At 44.1% G+C, this 18,520-nt stretch overlaps 1 protein-coding gene across 1 annotated transcript in view; it reads right to left on the bottom strand.

The window, feature by feature from the left end:
• The window catches only part of LOC119293237 (WAT1-related protein At5g64700-like), a 3,212-nt gene extending 2,545 nt beyond the window's left edge, over window positions 1-667 (bottom strand). Inside the window, exon 1 of the mRNA XM_037571774.1 lies at window positions 480-667. Coding sequence (XP_037427671.1) covers window positions 480-667 — 188 coding nt within the window. The remainder of the gene's footprint in view (window positions 1-479) is intronic.
• Between the last annotated feature and the right edge of the window lie 17,853 nt (window positions 668-18,520).

Genomic DNA, 18,520 nt, shown 5'->3' with positions numbered 1-18,520 from the left:
CTTGAAAGAACTGAAGTAGTAGTAACTTGGAGTCAGTAAATTGTTCTTATTTTACTTTTCCTTTTTCCTTTTTAGGACATATAGGCTACAATCCGTCGGCCACAAAGCTAATTGTCCGGCTTGAAGGATAGATAAAGTGGGTCATGCAGCTAGCTAGCGAACTATGCAAGCATTGTAGCAGGTCTTGTTATCAGAATTTTTTTTGTGGTGCTCTCTCCGATGGCCAGGCTCTCTTATGTCTTATAATGTTCGTCCATTAATTGTACGATCGGAAATTAAATTTTGTTTTCTTTTTGAGAAAGGAAACTAATCATTATTCTACAAACAAAACTAGCCGACCGAAGAAGAAAATAATGCAGAAAATAAACAAGTTATGTTATTGCTTTTGTGCGTGACACAACCATTTGTTACCTCTAAGCAGAATTAGCTAGCTAGAGAAGCAAAGAGGGGGCGTCGACGGTGTGCATGCACGAACAAACCTCTCGAAGACCAAGGCGAGGGGCGCGACGGCGGCGGCGCCGATGAGGTTCCGGTAGGCGAGGAGGACGAAGGGCCGCATGCCGGTGTTGAGGGCGAGCTTGGAGAGAAGCACTAGCAATATGGAGAAGAGTTGCACCAGCACCATGCTCGCCGGCAGCATGACGCTCTCCATCGCGAACACGGCCATGGCTTCGTCGCCGGCAGGCCTCCCCTCCTATGCTTGACCAGGCCCAAGCCCCGCCGTACGAGAGTGACCAGACCACTGGCCAGGCAGCGGCGGAGGTTTATATCAAGTTCGGTTCGATTATGGGTGGTGAGCCGGGAGTGTTAGTGTTATGCGTCACTTTCCTTTTGTACTGTAGAATGCATGCCACACGTGCCGTACGTTGTGGTCGGTTTCGGTGCCTTCCACGCCAACCTATATCCATAATCGGAGTAGCTATTTAGTGCATGCATTTTGAGCACATTATTTCCACTTCTAGCTTATCTCTATATCTATATTATATCTATATCAATATCTATATCATATATCTTTATCTTTATTATATATATATTATATTACTTTAAAAATAATGTAAGGTTTCATGTCTCACTTTTATTCCCATCACCTCTTTGTCCAACCTTACCCGTATCATAATCAATCACCTTAATTTATTTACCTTCTGAACCAATTTCATTTAATTTACTTATCAAAGTACTTATTAAACTATAAAGTACTAAAAGAATCATGGACATGATTTGATAAACATTTCTTTACACCATTGCATTAATATGGGCATGTAAATCACTAGAATATTTTTATCCCGTTGCAACGCATATGCATTGTCCTAGTCAATCAAATAATCATTACTGGTATAATACATTATATTGTATTCACCTGGAAAAAAAGAATCAAATCTTCCATACTGAATCTCAATGTCGATTGGTTTTTGAGATAGCAAATCGCCCATACCAATTAAAGTTAACATGTAATTTATTTGTATCTGGGCATTTTTGTTTTCATAAATGCTCATATATTCTTCCATATAATTGGTCAAACTTTATAATTGTTTTGTTTTGCGTGAAAGGGGCTTTCATTAAACTTAGGACAAATTAAATATGCATTATATTTCGGGAGTGGTTTTTTAGCTCCCGACTGTCTAGTGGCGGAGGTAGAGGTGGACATGGTGGGCCACGGCCCACCCTGAAATAGGGAAATAGCCTTTATACCAAATGATAAAAAATAGAAGAGAAAATAAATTTATATGTACAGTTGCACTATTGGCCCACCCTGGCCCAATGGGCTAGGTCCGCTACTGAGGCTGTCCCTACACCCTTATGAACAATAAATTTGAAAAATTAGAAAACAAAATGAAACAATCTCAAATTTTGTAAAATCAAGCATGCTCAAACTTTGTAGGTGCTTACAAGATTTCATGGAGAAAAAACATTTGAGGAGCTCTACAGAAGAAAAAAAATTCATTCCTCAAAGTTTTGAGCACTTTTGAGCAATATTTTTTCTCATTTTAGGGCTCATCGGATGCTATTTCTCGACGAAAATTTGCAAGCATCTAATTGTATGAGTATATTTGATGTCAAAAAAATTTCAATTTTTATTTGGTTTCCTTTTTTTTTTGAATTGACTGGGTGTAGGGACACACGGGAGCTACCACACCTTTCTCTTATATTTTCGGATGGAGGGAGTACCTACAGAATCAAAACAAATTTTATCACCATGCTCTCCTCTAGTGGGTATCTTATCCTCCACATGTACTCCATCAACATATTTTTATTTCATTTGTCGAATCCAGAGGTTTCAAGAATCACAGTCACAAATACAGAGAAACTGGCCTATGCTCCAAAAAGATACAAAAAGAAAACATGCAACTTTATATAACAATAGGGCATCAAAACTACAAAAATCATGACGCCTCCCAACATCCTTTCGGCTATATCTTCATCCTAGCCTAAAATTTTTGAAAATATTTTTTCCTATAATTTTTCCTTGACCCAGAGAGCCAACGCCTTCTTTGATCTTCGTCCAGGAGGGTTGTCTAGAGGCTGATTCCGCCTCCAGAGAGGAGGTTTGACCATTGTCAACTTCACCAATCCATTCTCCATCATTGCTATCATGTTTCCCCGTACAATTGCGAGTAATCTGATGTAACCACATTGGGTGGATGGGAATTGGATTATGCCAATCATGTAATAGCTCTCCACATAAAGAAGACCCACGCCTACTAAAACAAAGGGGAGTAATGCGATAATTGTACTTGATCTAGTACTGTTATGACTTTGCTAAGCTCAATGACTATTAGAAGGGCCCGAGCAATAAGACCTCATATATCTGAATCATTTATGTTGTCATGATATTTATGTGTTTGGATTGCATCGGTAAGTTGCATGAACCTATCATACTCTCAACTAGCAATCCCAAGGATGACAAACCGAGATATCAATGGGGACCGCCATAATTTAAGGATTTCATGTATTCATAAAGTGTCAATGTTGTGGCACGATTGTCTTCAGTTGGGTTGAACTATTGTATGGAAAAGGATGTGTTGAGCTGTGATAATCCTAACCGGAGCCATAGAAAAATATATATCTTTTCTGGCCTCCCATGTCGGCCGTTACATGGGGCTGGGCCCACTCGGATGGCCGAGAATCGGGGAAGCACTCTTTGTCTTAGTTTATGAACCTCGAGAAGCATGAGCCCCATCATGGAGTTCGAGGTACCCCGTATGCTTGTACCAGTGCTCTACATTGTTCCTTATGACGCCAATGTGCATCCCTTAGGAGGCTATGCCCTTTTGCCTCGACATCTCGAGGAACTATATAAGGATGGTGCACTTCGGTTGAGAAATCCGATAGCGCTTGTCATCCCAAGATAGCGTCGTATGCTATCTGAGCGTCGATGATGTTGAAGTTACCTCCTTCTCCGAAGGTCATGCGTAGATTGCATTCACTTGTGGCTTGAGTATTGGGCTTGGAAGCGGAGACTGGACTTTTCATATGATAGCTCCTAGGAATAATAATGGAGAATTCTCCATAAGTTAGTACGATCATGCCGTTGTCGTTGTTGATCATGGTGGTCATGATGAGGGAAAGACTACTGGCCGAGTCTCTTGGCAATATTCGAGCCCAAATGAGATTTCTTCCTGTGACCAAGTGAGTTGTGTCATTGCCTCGGATGCTAGCTCGTAGCTTGGCTAGTTCCACCCACTTCATAGTAGATGGCTCCCTCAAATTTATGATTGACGGATCACTCCCATAGCTGGTCATGATGATCGTCTTTTTATCATTAAGTCTTCTTTGACCCTACCCTCTCCTTAGATGACCAACCTGTGCGGCACCCACCCCCTCAAGTACCGGTTCCGGTATACTAGGCGGCTAGATAAGAGTAAGAGTGAGTGCCATGAAATGGGCGTCAGTTGGGAGCTAGGTCCGGTGGCATGTACACCCAGGCCGTCAAGCACAAACCTCAGATATGATGTCATGTATCTCATTGATAGTAAGGTGCATGTGATGATTTCATCAATCTTGAAATTCCACAAGATAGTGAGGTGCGTGTGATGATTTCGTCAACCTTGAAATTCCACAACTTCAGTCTTCGGTTCGTGCGATATTAGTGTGCATGTGGTGTACTTTGCCTGCTTGCATCCACATTGTGCTCCATGTTTCTAATAAACAAAGACTTTGCACTTGAATTTTTGTAACATGTAAAACATAGATTGTGTTAATACACTCGATAATTTTTTGAAATTTAACAACTTCTGAGTTGCGCTCCTATTCCATAGTACCCCTAGAAATGTTGTCGATCACATTCGTACAGGCCGAGAGGACATTCAACCACTTAGAAGCTACCACGACCAAATTGATAAGCAACATCAACTGAAATGCCTTAAGTGGAACGGGAAACCAAAACTAGAAACTGATGGAAAAATACCCTAGAGGCAATAATAAAATAATAATAATTATATTTCCTAAATCATGATAAAGGTTTATTATTCGTGCTAGAATTATATTGATCGGAAACTTAAATACATGTGTGAATACATAAACAAATACCGTGTCCCTAGTAAGCCTCTACTGGACTAGCTCGTTGATCAAAGATGGTTAAGGTTTTCTAACCATAGACATGTGTTGTCATGTGATAACGTGATCACATCATTAGGAGAACGATATGATGGACAAGAGCCATCCGTTAGCTTAGCATAATAATCGTTCAGTTTATTGCTATTGCTTTCTTCATGTCAAATACTTCTGGTTTCCTAGGTGAGGCCACATATGCTCAACCAAATCGTCTTGTAGTTGAATGTGAGTCTCCCAATCACACATTTGATGATAAAATTTGGTGAACTGTGCCGCTCCTCCATGCTCAGGCACTACATCCCCCCTTGAAATTGAAACCCCTGATTGAGATTTGGTCCCTACGATCATGCTGTGCATGGTCACACAAGCAGTCATCACCTCCCATAATTTCTTGGCGCTCAAAGTTCTAGCAGGATACTAAACGATGGCCCATCGAGATTGAACAACCCAAAAGCACGCACTACAAGAAATACGGTCAATTATGACTCCCCATTTTGGTCGTTATTTCGTCATTGCTTTCGTTTATTGACCTTTTTTTGACCAAATTTGGAAGGTCAACAGTGAGCCGTCAAGAACGAACAAACATGACCTTTTTTGGAATTTTTGTCATGGCCGCCCTTGACCAAAATTTTGGTAGCTAAATCTTTGACCAAAATTATGGTCATTACTAATGAGCCTAGGCCACGTAGGATCTGATGTGGCTGAACCAACGTGGTGTTGGAAATATGCCCTAGAGGCAATAATAAAAGTATTATTATATTTCTTTGTTCATGATAATTGTCTTTTATTCATGCTATAACTGTATTATCCGGAAATCATAATACACGTGTGAATACATAGACCTCAATATGTCCCTAGTGAGCCTCTAGTTGACTAGCTCGTTGTGATCAACAGATAGTCATGGTTTCCTGGCTATGGACATTGGATGTAGTTGATAACGGGATCACATCATTAGGAGAATGATGTGATGGACAAGACCCAATCCTAAGCATAGCACAAAGGTCGTTTATTTCGTTTGCTAGAGCTTTGCCAATGTCAAGTATCTCTTCCTTAGACCATGAGATCGTGTAACTCCCGGATACCGTAGGAGTGCCTTGGGTGTATCAAACGTCACAACGTAAATGGGTGACTATAAAGGTGCATTACAGGTGTCTCCGAAAGTATCTGTTGGGTTGACACGGATCGAGACTGGGATTTGTCACTCCGTATGACGGAGAGGTATCTCTGGGCCCACTCGGTAATGCATCATCATAATGAGCTCAAGGTGACCAAGGTGTTGGACACGGAATCATGCATTACGGTACGAGTAAAGTGACTTGCCAGTAACGAGACTGAACAAGGTATTGGGATACCGACGATCGAGTCTCGGGCAAGTAACGTACCGATTGACAAAGGGAATTGTATACAGGGTTTGATCGAATCCTCGACATCGTGGTTCATCCGATGACAACATCGAGGAGCATGTGGGAGCCAACATGGGTATCCAGATCCCGCTGTTGGTTATTGACCTGAGAGCGTCTTGGTCATGTCTGCATGTCTCCCGAACCCGTAGGGTCTACACACTTAAGGTTCGGTGACGCTAGGGTTATTAGGAAGACTTGTATGTGACTACCGAATGTTGTTCGGAGTCCCGGATGAGATCCCGGACGTCACGAGGAGTTCCAGAAGGGTCCGGAGGTAAAGATTTATATATGGGAAGTTGTCAAATGGACACCGGTAAGTTTCGGGGTCATACCGGGGCCACCGGAAGGGTTCCGGAGGTCCACCGGGTGGGGCCACCCCTCCCGGGGGACCACATGGGCTGCGTGGGGCAGGGATCCAGCCCCTGGTGGGCTGGGCGTGCCTCCCCACCTAGGCCCATGCGGCTAGGGCAAGGGGAGGGGAAACCCTAAAGGGGGCGCCCCCTGGCTTGGGGGGCAAGCCAACCCTTTCCCCTCTCCCTTTGGCCGCCGCCCCCCCCTAGGGTTTTCCCTAGAGGGACGGCCCCACTTGCCCCCTTCCCCTATATATAGAGGGGTGAGGGGAGGGCTGCAATACACAAGCCAAGGCGCAGCCCCTCCCCTCCCCAACACCTCTCCTCCTCCGTACGTGCTTGGCGAAGCCTTGTCGGAGTACTGCTGCACCAACTACACCACGCCGTCGTGCTGCTGTTGGAGCGATCTTCCTCAACCTCTCCTCCCCCCTTGCTGGATCAAGAAGGAGGAGGCGTCTCCCGTCCCGTACGTGTGTTGAACGCGGAGGTGTTGTCCGTTCAGTACTTGGTCATCGGTGATCCGAATCACGTCGAGTACGACTCCATCATCACCATCCCCTTGCAAGCTTCCGCACGCGATCTACAAGTGGTATGTAGATGCAAACTCACTCCCTTGACTCATTGCTTAGATGAACTCATAGATGGATCTTGGTGAAACCGTAGGAAAAAATTTTATTTTCTGCAACGTTCCCCAACAGTGGCATCATGAGCTAGGTCTATGCGTAGTTCTCTTTGCACGAGTAGAACACAATTTTGTTGTGGGCGTGGATCTTGTCAACTTACTAGCCTCTACTAGTCTTTTCTTGCTTCAATGGCATTGTGGGATGAAGCGGCCCGGACCAACCTTACACGTATCCTTACGTGAGACCGGTTCCACCGACTGACATGCACTAGTTGCATAAGGTGGCTGGCGGGTGTCTGTCTCTCCCACTTTAGTTGGAGCGGATTCGATGAAAAGGGCCCTTATGAAGGGTAAATAGAAGTTGACAAAATCACGTTGTGGTTATTCGTAGGTAAGAAAACGTTCTTGCTAGAACCCAATTGCAGCCACGTAAAAGATGCAACAACAATTAGAGGACGTCTAACTTGTTTTTGCAGCGATTGATCATGTGATGTGATATGGCCAGAAGTTGTGATGAATGATGAATTGTGATGTATGAGATCTGTTGGAAATATGCCCTAGAGGCAATAATAAATTGATTATTATTATATTTCCTTGTTCATGATAATCGTTTATTATCCATGCTATAATTGTATTGATAGGAAACTCAGATACATGTGTGGATACATAGACAACACCATGTCCCTAGTAAGCCTCTAGTTGACTAGCTCGTTGATCAATAGATGGTTACGGTTTCCTGACCATGGACATTGGATGTCGTTGATAACGGGATCACATCATTAGGAGAATGATGTGATGGACAAGACCCAATCCTAAGCATAGCACTAGATCGTGTAGTTCGTATGCTAAAGCTTTTCTAATGTCAAGTATCATTTCCTTAGACCATGAGATTGTGCAACTCCCGGATACCGTAGGAATGCTTTGGGTGTACCAAACGTCACAACGTAACTGGGTGGCTATAAAGGTGCATTACAGGTATCTCCGAAAGTGTCTGTTGGGTTGGCACGAATCGAGACTGGGATTTGTCACTCCGTGTAAACGGAGAGGTATCTCTGGGCCCACTCGGTAGGACATCATCATAATGTGCACAATGTGATCAAGGAGTTGATCACGGGATAATGTGTTACGGAACGAGTAAAGAGACTTGCCGATAACGAGATTGAACAAGGTATCGGGATACCGACGATCGAATCTCGGGCAAGTATCGTACCGATAGACAAAGGGAATTGTATACGGGATTGATTAAGTCCTTGACATCGTGGTTCATCCGATGAGATCATCGTGGAACATGTGGGAGCCAACATGGGTATCCAGATCCCGCTGTTGGTTATTGACCGGAGAGTCATCTCGGTCATGTCTGCATGTCTCCCGAACCCGTAGGGTCTACACACTTAAGGTTCGGTGACGCTAGGGTTATAGAGATATTAGTATGCGGTAACCCAAAAGTTGTTCGGAGTCCCGGATGAGATACCGGACGTCACTAGGAGTTCCGGAATGGTCCAGAGGTAAATAATTATATATAGGAAGTGCTATTTCGGCTATCGGGACAAGTTTCGGGGTCATCGGTATTGTACCGGGACCACCGGAAGGGTCCCGGGGGTCCACCGGGTGGGGCCACCTGCCCCGGGGGGCCACATGGGCTGTAGGGGGTGCGCCTTGGCCTACATGGGAGAGGCCCATGCGCCAAGAAAAGAGAAAAAGGGGAGAGTCCTAAAGGGGGAAGGCACCTCCGAGGTGCCTTGGGGAGGATGGACTCCTCCCCCCCTTGGCCGCACCCTTTCCTTGGAGGAAGGGGCAAGGGCTGCGCCTCCCCCCTCTCCCTTGGCCCTATATATAGTGGGGAAAATGAGGAGCAACCATACCTAAGGCCTGGGGCCTCCCTCTCCCTCCCGTGACACATCTCCCTCCTCCCGCAGCGCTTGGCGAAGCCCTGTTGGAACCCCACTACTTCCACCACGCCGTCGTGCTGCTGGATCTCCATCAACCTCTCCCTCCTCCTTGCTGGATCAAGGCATGGGATACATCTCCATTCCGTACATGTGTTGAACGCGGAGGTGCCATCCGTTCGGCGCTAGGATCATCGGTGATTTGAATCACGACGAGTACGACTCCATCAACCCCGTTCTCTTGAACGCTTCCGCTTAGCGATCTACAAGGGTATGTAGATGCACTCTCCTTCCCCTCGTTGCTAGTCTCTCCATAGATAGATCTTGGTGATACGTAGGAAAATTTTGAATTTCTGCTACGTTCCCCAGCAGTGGCATCATGAGCTAGGTCTATTGCGTCGATTCTTTGCACGAGTAGAACACAAAGTAGTTGTGGGCATTGATTTTGTTCAATATGCTTGCCGTTACTAGTCTTATCTTGATTCGGCGGCATCGTGGGATGAAGCGTCCCGGACCAACCTTACACGTACGCTTACGTGAGACCGGTTCCACCGACAAACATGCACTAGTTGCATAAGGTGGCTGGCGGGTGTCTGTCTCTCCCACTTTAGTCGGATCGGATTCGATGAAAAGGGTCCTTATGAAGGGTAAATAGCAATTGGCATATCACGTTGTGGTTCTTGCGTAGGTAAGAAACGTTCTTGCTAGAAACCCATAGCAGCCACGTAAAACATGCAAACAACAATTAGAGGACGTCTAACTTGTTTTTGCAGGGTATGCTATGTGATGTGGTATGGCCAAAAAGGATGTGATGAATGATATATGTGATGTATGAGATTGATCATGTTCTTGTAATAGGAATCACGACTTGCATGTCGATGAGTATGACAACCGGCAGGAGCCATAGGAGTTGTCTTTATTTATTTATGACCTGCGTGTCAACTTAAACGTCATGTAATTACTTTACTTTATTGCTAACCGTTAGCCATAGTAGTAGAAGTAATAGTTGGCGAGGCAACTTCATGAAGACACGATGATGAATATCATGATGATGGAGATCATGGTGTCATGCCGGTGACGATGATGATCATGGAGCCCCGAAGATGGAGATCAAAAGGAGCAAAATGATATTGGCCATATCATGTCACTATTTGATTGCATGTGATGTTTATCATGTTTATGCATCTTGTTTACTTAGAACGATGGTAGTAAATAAGATGATCCCTTACAATAATTTCAACAAGTGTTCTCCCCTAACTGTGCACCGTTGCTACAGTTTGTCGTTTCGAAGCACCACGTGATGATCGGGTGTGATAGATCCTTATGTTCACATACAACGGGTGTAAGACAGATTTACACATGCAATACACTTAGGGTTAACTTGACGAGCCTAGCATGTACAGACATGGCCTCGGAACACGGAGACCGAAAGGTCGAGCATGAGTCGTATAGTAGATACGATCAACATGAAGATGTTCACCGATGATGACTAGTCCGTCTCACGTGATGATCGGACACGGCCTAGTTTGACTCGGATCATGTGATCACTTAGATGACCAGAGGGATGTCTATCTGAGTGGGAGTTCATAAGATGAACTTAATTATCCTGAACATAGTCAAAAGGTCTTCGCAAATTATGTCGTAGCTCGCGCTTCAGTTCTACTGTTTAGATATGTTCCTAGAGAAAATTTAGTTAAAAGTTAATAGTAGCAATTATGCGGACTAGGTCCGTAAACCGAGGATTGTCCTCATTGCTTCATAGAAGGCTTATGTCCTTAATGCATTGCTCGGTGTGCTGAACCCCGAACGTTGTCTGTGGATGTTGCGAACATCTGACGTACACATTTTGATGACTACATGATAGTTCGGTAATGTTAAATGGTTTAGAATTGAGGCACCGAAGACATTTTGAAACGTCGCGAAACATATGAGATGTTTCGAGGGCTGAAGTTGGGAATTCAGGCTCGTGCCCACGTCAAGAGGTATAAGACCTCCGACGATTTTCTTAACCTACAAACTAAGGGAGAAAAGCTCAATTGTTGAGCCTATGCTCAGATTGTCTGAGTACAACAATCATTTGAATCGAGTGGGAGTTGATCTTCCAGATGAGATAGTGATGTTTCTCCGAAAGTCATTGCCACCAAGCTGCTAGAGCTTCGTGATGAACTATAATATATCAGGGACATATATGATGATCCTTGAGATATTCGCGATGTTTGACACCACAAAAGTAGAAATCAAGAAGGAGCATCAATTGTTGATGGTTGGTGAAACCACTAGTTTCAAGAAGGGCAAGGGCAAGAAGGGATACTTCATGAAACGGCAAATCAGCTGCTGCTCTAGTGAAGAAACCCAAGGTTAAACCCAAACCCGAGACTAAGTGCTTCTGTAATAAGGGGAACAACCACTGGAGCAGAATTACCCTAGATACTTGGTAGATGAGAAGGCTGGCAAGGTCGATAGAAGTATATTGGATATACATTGTGTTAATGTGTACTTTACTAGTACTCCTAGTAGCACCAGGGTATTAGATACCGGTTCGGTTTCTAAGTGTTAGTAACTCGAAATAAAAGCTACGGAATAGACGGAGACTAGCTAAAGGTGAGCTGACGATATGTGTTGGAAGTGTTTCCAATGTTGATATGATCATGCATCGCACGCTCCCTCTACCATCGAGATTGGTGTTAAACCTAAATAATGGTTATTTGGTGTTTGCGTTGAGCATAGACATGATTGGATTATGTCTATCGCAATACGGTTATTCATTTAAGGAGAATAATGGTTACTCTGTTTATATGAATAATACCTTCAATGGTCTTGCACCTAAATGAATGGTTTATTGAATCTCGATCGTAGTGATACACATTTTCATGCCAAAAGATAGTAATGATAGTACCACCTACTTGTGGCATTGCCACATAAGTCATATCGGTATAAAACGCATGAAGAAGCTCCATGTTGATGGATCTTTGGGCTCGCTCGTTTTTGAAAAGTTTGAGACATGCGAACCATGTCTATTGGTGTATATGCATGAAGAAACTCCATGCAAATCGACCGTTTGGACTCACTTGGTTTTGAATCACTTGAGACATGCAAATCATACCACATGGGCAAGATGACTGAAAGCCTCGTTTTCAGTAAAATGGAACTAGAAAGCAACTTGTTGGAAGTAATACATTTTGATGTGTGCAGTCCAATGAGTGCTGAGGCATGTAGTGGATATCGTTATGTTCTTACTTCACAGATGATTTGAGTAGATGTTGAGTATATTTACTTGATGAATCACGAGTCTGAATTATTGAAAGGTTCAAGTAATTTCAGTGTGAAGTTGAAAGATCGTCGTGACAAGAGGATAAAAGATCTATGATATGATCATAGAGATGAATATCTGAATTACGAGTTTGGCACACAATTAAGACATTGTGGAAATTGTTTCACAACTAATACAGCCTGGAACACCATAGTGGGATGGTGTGTCCGAACATCATAACTGCACCCTTTTAGATGTGATGCATACCATGATGTCTCTTATCGAATTACCACGATAGTTTATGGGTTAGGCATTAAAGACAACCACATTCACTTTAAATAGGGCACCACGTAATTCCAATGAGATGACACCATATGAACTATGGTTTAGGAAAACCTAAGCTGTCATTTCTTAAAAGTTTGGGGCTGCGACGCTTATGTGGAAAAGTTTCAGGTTGATAAGCTCGAACCCAAAGAGGATAAATGCATCTTCATAGGACACCCAAAACAGTTGGGTATACCTCCTAATTCAGATCCGAAAGCAATAGGGATTGTTTCTTGAATCGGGTCCTTTCTCGAGGAAAGGTTTGTCTCGAGAATTGAGTGGGAGGATGGTGGAGACTTGATGAGGTTATTGAATCGTCACTTCAACAAGTGTGTAGCAGGGCACAGGAAGTTGTTCCTGTGGCACCTACACCAGTTGAAGTAGAAGCTTATGATAGTGATCATAAAATTTTGGATCAAGTCACTACCGTACCTCGTGGGATGACAAGGATGCGTACTACTTCAGAGTGGTACATAATCCTATCTTGGAAGTCATGTTGCTAGACAACAATGAACCTACGAGCTATGGAGAAGCAATGGTGGGCCCAGATTCCGATGAATGGCTCGAGGCCATAAAATCCGAGAGAGGATCCATGTATGAAAACAAAGTGTAGACTTTGGAAGAACGGCTCAATGGTCGTAAGGCTATTGAGTACAGATGGATTTTAAAAGGAAGACGGACAATGATGGTAAATGTCACCATTAAGAAAGCTCGACTTGTCGTTAAGAAGTTTCCGACAAGTTCAAGGAGTTGACTACGGTGAGACTTTCTCACTCGTAGCGATGCTAAGAGTTTGTTGGAATTATATTAGCGATTACTGCATTATTTATGAAATCTTGCAGATAGGATGTCAAAACATTGTTTCCTCGACGATTTTCTTGAGGAAAGGTTGTATGTGATACAACCGGAAGGTTTTGTCAATCCTGAAAGATGCTAATAAGTATGCAAAGCTCTAGCAATCCTTCTAAGGACTGGAGTAAGCATCTCGGAGTTGGAATGTATGCTTTGATGATGATCAAAGATTTTGGGTTTATACAAAGTTTATGAGAAACTTGTATTTCCAAAGAAGTGAGTGGGAGCACTATAGAATTTCTGATGAGTATATGTTGTTGACATATTAATGATCAGAAATGATGTAAAATTTCTAGAAAGCATATAGGGTTATTTGAAAGGTGTTTTTCAATAGAAAGCCTGGATTAAGCTACTTGAACATTGAGCATCAAGATCTATAAGGATAGATCAAAACGCTTAATGGTACTTTCAAATGAGCACATACCTTGACATGATCTTGAAGGTGTTCAAGATGGATCAGTCAAAGAAGTAGTTCTTGCCTGAGTTGTAAGGTATGAAGTTAAGACTTAAAGCTCGACCACGACAGAATAGAGAGAAAGGACGAAGGTCGTCCCCTATGCTTAAGACATAGGCTCTATAGTATGCTATGCTGTGTACCGCACCTGAAGTGTGCCTTGCCATGAGTCAGTCAAGGGGTACAAGAGTGATCCAGGAATGGATCACGGGACAGCGGTCAAAGTTATCCTTAGTAACTAGTGGACTAAGGAATTTTCTCGATTATGGAGGTGGTAAAGGGGTTCGTCGTAAAGGGTTACGTCGATGCAAGCTTAACACCTATCCGGATAGCTCTGAGTAGAGATACCGGATACGTATAATGGAGCAACAATTTAGAATAGCTCCAAGTAGAACAGTTATTTGGAATAGCTCCAAATAGAACGTGGTAGCTGCATCTAGGAGATGACATAGATATTTGTAAAGCACACACGGATCTGAAAGATTCAGACCCGTTGACTATAACATCTCTCACAAGCATAACATGATCAAACCCAGAACTCATCGAGTGTTAATCACATGGTAATGTGAACTAGATTATTGACTCTAGTAAACTCTTTGGGTGTTAGTCACATGGGTATGTGACCTTGAGTGTTAATCACATATTGATGTGAACTAGATTATTGACTCTAGTGCAAGTGGGAGACTGTTGGAAATATGCCCTAGAGGCAATAATAAATTGATTATTATTATATTTCCTTGTTCATGATAATCGTTTATTATCCATGCTATAATTGTATTGATAGGAAACTCAGATACATGTGTGGATACATAGACAACACCATGTCCCTAGTAAGCCTCTAGTTGACTAGCTCGTTGATCAATAGATGGTTACGGTTTCCTGACCATGGACATTGGATGTCGTTGATAACGGGATCACATCATTAGGAGAATGATGTGATGGACAAGACCTAATCCTAAGCATAGCACTAGATCGTGTAGTTCGTATGCTAAAGCTTTTCTAATGTCAAGTATCATTTCCTTAGACCATGAGATTGTGCAACTCCCGGATACCGTAGGAATGCTTTGGGTGTACCAAACGTCACAACGTAACTGGGTGGCTATAAAGGTGCATTACAGGTATCTCCGAAAGTGTCTGTTGGGTTGGCATGAATCGAGACTGGGATTTGTCACTCCGTGTAAACGGAGAGGTATCTCTGGGCCCACTCGGTAGGACATCATCATAATGTGCACAATGTGATCAAGGAGTTGATCACGGGATGATGTGTTACGGAACGAGTAAAGAGACTTGCCGGTAACGAGATTGAACAAGGTATCGGGATACCGACGATCAAATCTCGGGCAAGTATCGTACCGATAGACAAAGGGAATTGTATACGGGATTGATTAAGTCCTTGACATCGTGGTTCATCCGATGAGATCATCATGGAACATGTGGGAGCCAACATGGGTATCCAGATCCCGCTGTTGGTTATTGACCGGAGAGTCATCTCGGTCATGTCTGCATGTCTCCCGAACCCGTAGGGTCTACACACTTAAGGTTCGGTGACGCTAGGGTTATAGAGATATTAGTATGCGGTAACCCGAAAGTTGTTCGGAGTCCCGGATGAGATACCGGACGTCACGAGGAGTTCCTGAATGGTCCGGAGGTAAAGAATTATATATAGGAAGTGCTATTTTGGCCATCGGGACAAGTTTCGGGGTCATCGGTATTGTACCGGGACCACCGGAAGGGTCCCGGGGGTCCACCGGGTGGGGCCACCTGCCTCGGGGGGGGGGGCACATGGGCTGTAGGGGGTGCGCCTTGGCCTACATGGGCCAAGGGCACCAGCCCCAAGAGGCCCATGCGCCAAGAAAAGAGAAAAAGGGGAGAGTCCTAAAGGGGGAAGGCACCTCCGAGGTGCCTTGGGGAGGATGGACTCCTCCCCCCCTTGGCCGCACCCTTTCCTTGGAGGAAGGGGCAAGGGCTGCGCCTCCCCCCTCTCCCTTGGCCTTATATATAGTGGGGAAAAGGAGGAGCAACCATACCTAAGGCCTGGGGCCTCCCTCTCCCTCCCGTGACACATCTCCCTCCTCCCGCAGCGCTTGGCGAAGCCCTGTTGGAATCCCGCTACTTCCACCACGCCGTCGTGCTGCTGGATCTCCATCAACCTCTCCCTCCTCCTTGCTGGATCAACGCATGGGAGACGTCTCCGTTCCGTACGTGTGTTGAACGCGGAGGTGCCGTCCGTTCGGCGCTAGGATCATCGATGATTTGAATCACGACGAGTACGACTCCATCAACCCCGTTCTCTTGAACGCTTCCGCTTAGCGATCTACAAGGGTATGTAGATGCACTCTCCTTCCCCTCGTTGCTAGTCTCTCCATAGATAGATCTTGGTGATACGTAGGAAAATTTTGAATTTCTGCTACGTTCCCCAGCAAGATCATGTTCTTGTAATAGGATTCATGACTTGCATGTCGATGAGTATGACAACCGGCAGGAGCCATAGGAGTTGTCTTTATTTTTGTATGACCTGCGTGTCATTGAAGAACGCTATGTAAACTACTTTACTTTATTGCTAAAACGAGTTAGCCATAGAAGTAGAAGTAGTCGTTGGCGTGACAACTTCATGAAGACACGATGATGGAGATCATGATGATGGAGATCATGGTGTCAAGCCGGTGACAAGATGATCATGGAGCCCCAAAGATGGAGATCAATGGAGCTATGTGATATTGGCCATATCATGTCACAACTATATAATTGCATGTGATGTTTATTATGTTTATGCATCTTGTTTACTTAGGACGACGGTAGTAAATAAGATGATCCCTTATAAAATATCAAGAAGTGTTCTCCCCTAACTGTGCACCGTTGCTACAGTTCGTCGCTTCTAAGCACCACGTGATGATCGAGTGTGATGGATTCTTACGTTCACATACAACGGGTGTAAGACAGTTTTACACAGCGAAAACACTTAGGGTTAACTTGACGAGCCTAGCATGTGCAGACATGGCCTCGGAACACGGAGACCGAAAGGTCGAACACGAGTCGTATGGAAGATACGATCAACATGAAAATGTTCACCGACGATGACTAGTCCGTCTCACGTGATGATCGGACACGGGCTAGTCGACTCGGATCGTGTAACACTTAGATGACCAAAGGGATGTATAATCTGAGTGGGAGTTCATAATTTGATTAGAACTTAATTATCATGAACTTAGTCTAAAACCTTTGCAAATATGTCTTGTAGATCAAATGGCCAACGCTCATGTCAACATGAACTTCAACGCGTTCCTAGAGAAAACCAAGCTGAAAGATGACGGTAGCAACTATACGGACTAGGTCCGGAACCTGAGGATCATCCTCATAGCTGCCAGGAAACAATATTTCCTAGAAGGACCGCTAGGTGACGCTCCCGTCCCAGAGAACCAAGACATTATGAATGCTTGGCAAACTCGTGCTGATGATTACTCCCTCGTTCAGTGCGGCATGCTTTACAGCTTAGAACCGGGGCTCCAAAAGCGTTTTGAGCATCACAGAGCATATGAGATGTTCGAAGAGCTAAAACTTGTTTTCCAAGCTCATGCCCGGGTCGAGAGATATGATGTCTCCGACAAGTTCTATAGTTGTAAGATGGAGGAAAACAGTTCTGTCAGTGAGCACATACTCAAGATGTCTGGGTTGCACAACCGTATGACCCAGCTAAACATTAACCTCCCAGATGAGGCGGTCATTGACAGAATCCTCCAGTCGCTCCCACCAAGCTACAAGAGCTTTGTGATGAACTACAACATGCAGGGGATGGAAAAGACCATTCCTGAAGTGTTCTCGATGCTGAAGTTAGCAGAGGCTGAAATCAAGAAAGAACATCAAGTGTTGATGGTCAATAAGACCACTAAGTTCAAGAAGGGCAAGGGTAAGAAGAACTTCAAGAAGGACGGCAAGGAGGTTGTCGCGCCTGGTAAGCCTGTTACCGGGAAGAAGTCAAAGAATGGACCCAAGCCTGAGACTGAGTGCTTTTATTGCAAGGGGAAGGGTCACTGGAAGCGGAATTGCCCCAAATACTTAGCGGATAAGAAGGCCGGCAACACCAAAGGTATATTTGATATACATGTAATTGATGTGTACCTTACCAGTACTCGTAGTAACTCCTGGGTATTTGATACCGGTGCCGTTGCTCATATTTGTAACTCACAGCAGGAGCTGCGGAATAAACGGAGACTGGCGAAGGACGAGGTGACGATGCGCGTCGGGAATGGTTCCAGAGTCGATGTGATTGCCGTTGGCACGCTGCCTCTACATTTACCTACGGGATTAGTTTTGAACCTTAATAATTGTTATTTAGTGCCAAGTTTGAGCATGAACATTGTATCTGGATCTCGTTTAATACGAGATGGCTACTCATTTAAGTCTAAGAATAATGGTTGTTCGATTTATATGAGAGATATGTTTTATGGTCATGCTCCGATGGTCAATGGTTTATTCTTAATGAATCTCGAACGTAATGTTACACATGTTCATAGTGTGGATGCCAAAAGATGTAAAGTTGATAACGATAGTCCCACATACTTGTGGCACTGCCGCCTTGGTCACATTAGTATCAAGCGCATGAAGAAGCTCCATGCTGATGGACTTTTAGAGTCTCTTGATTATGAATCGTTTGACACATGCGAACCATGCCTCATGGGCAAAATGACCAAGACTCCGTTCTCCGGAATAATGGAGCGAGCAACCAACTTGTTGGAAATCATACATACCGATGTGTGCGGTCCAATGAGCATTGAGGCTCGCGGAGGATATCGTTATGTTCTCACTCTCACTGATGACTTGAGTAGATATG

This window comes from Triticum dicoccoides, chromosome 4B, assembly GCF_002162155.2.
Source record: "Triticum dicoccoides isolate Atlit2015 ecotype Zavitan chromosome 4B, WEW_v2.0, whole genome shotgun sequence".
Classification (NCBI taxonomy): domain Eukaryota; kingdom Viridiplantae; phylum Streptophyta; class Magnoliopsida; order Poales; family Poaceae; genus Triticum; species Triticum dicoccoides.
This window is presented reverse-complemented; position numbering and strand designations above follow the sequence as displayed.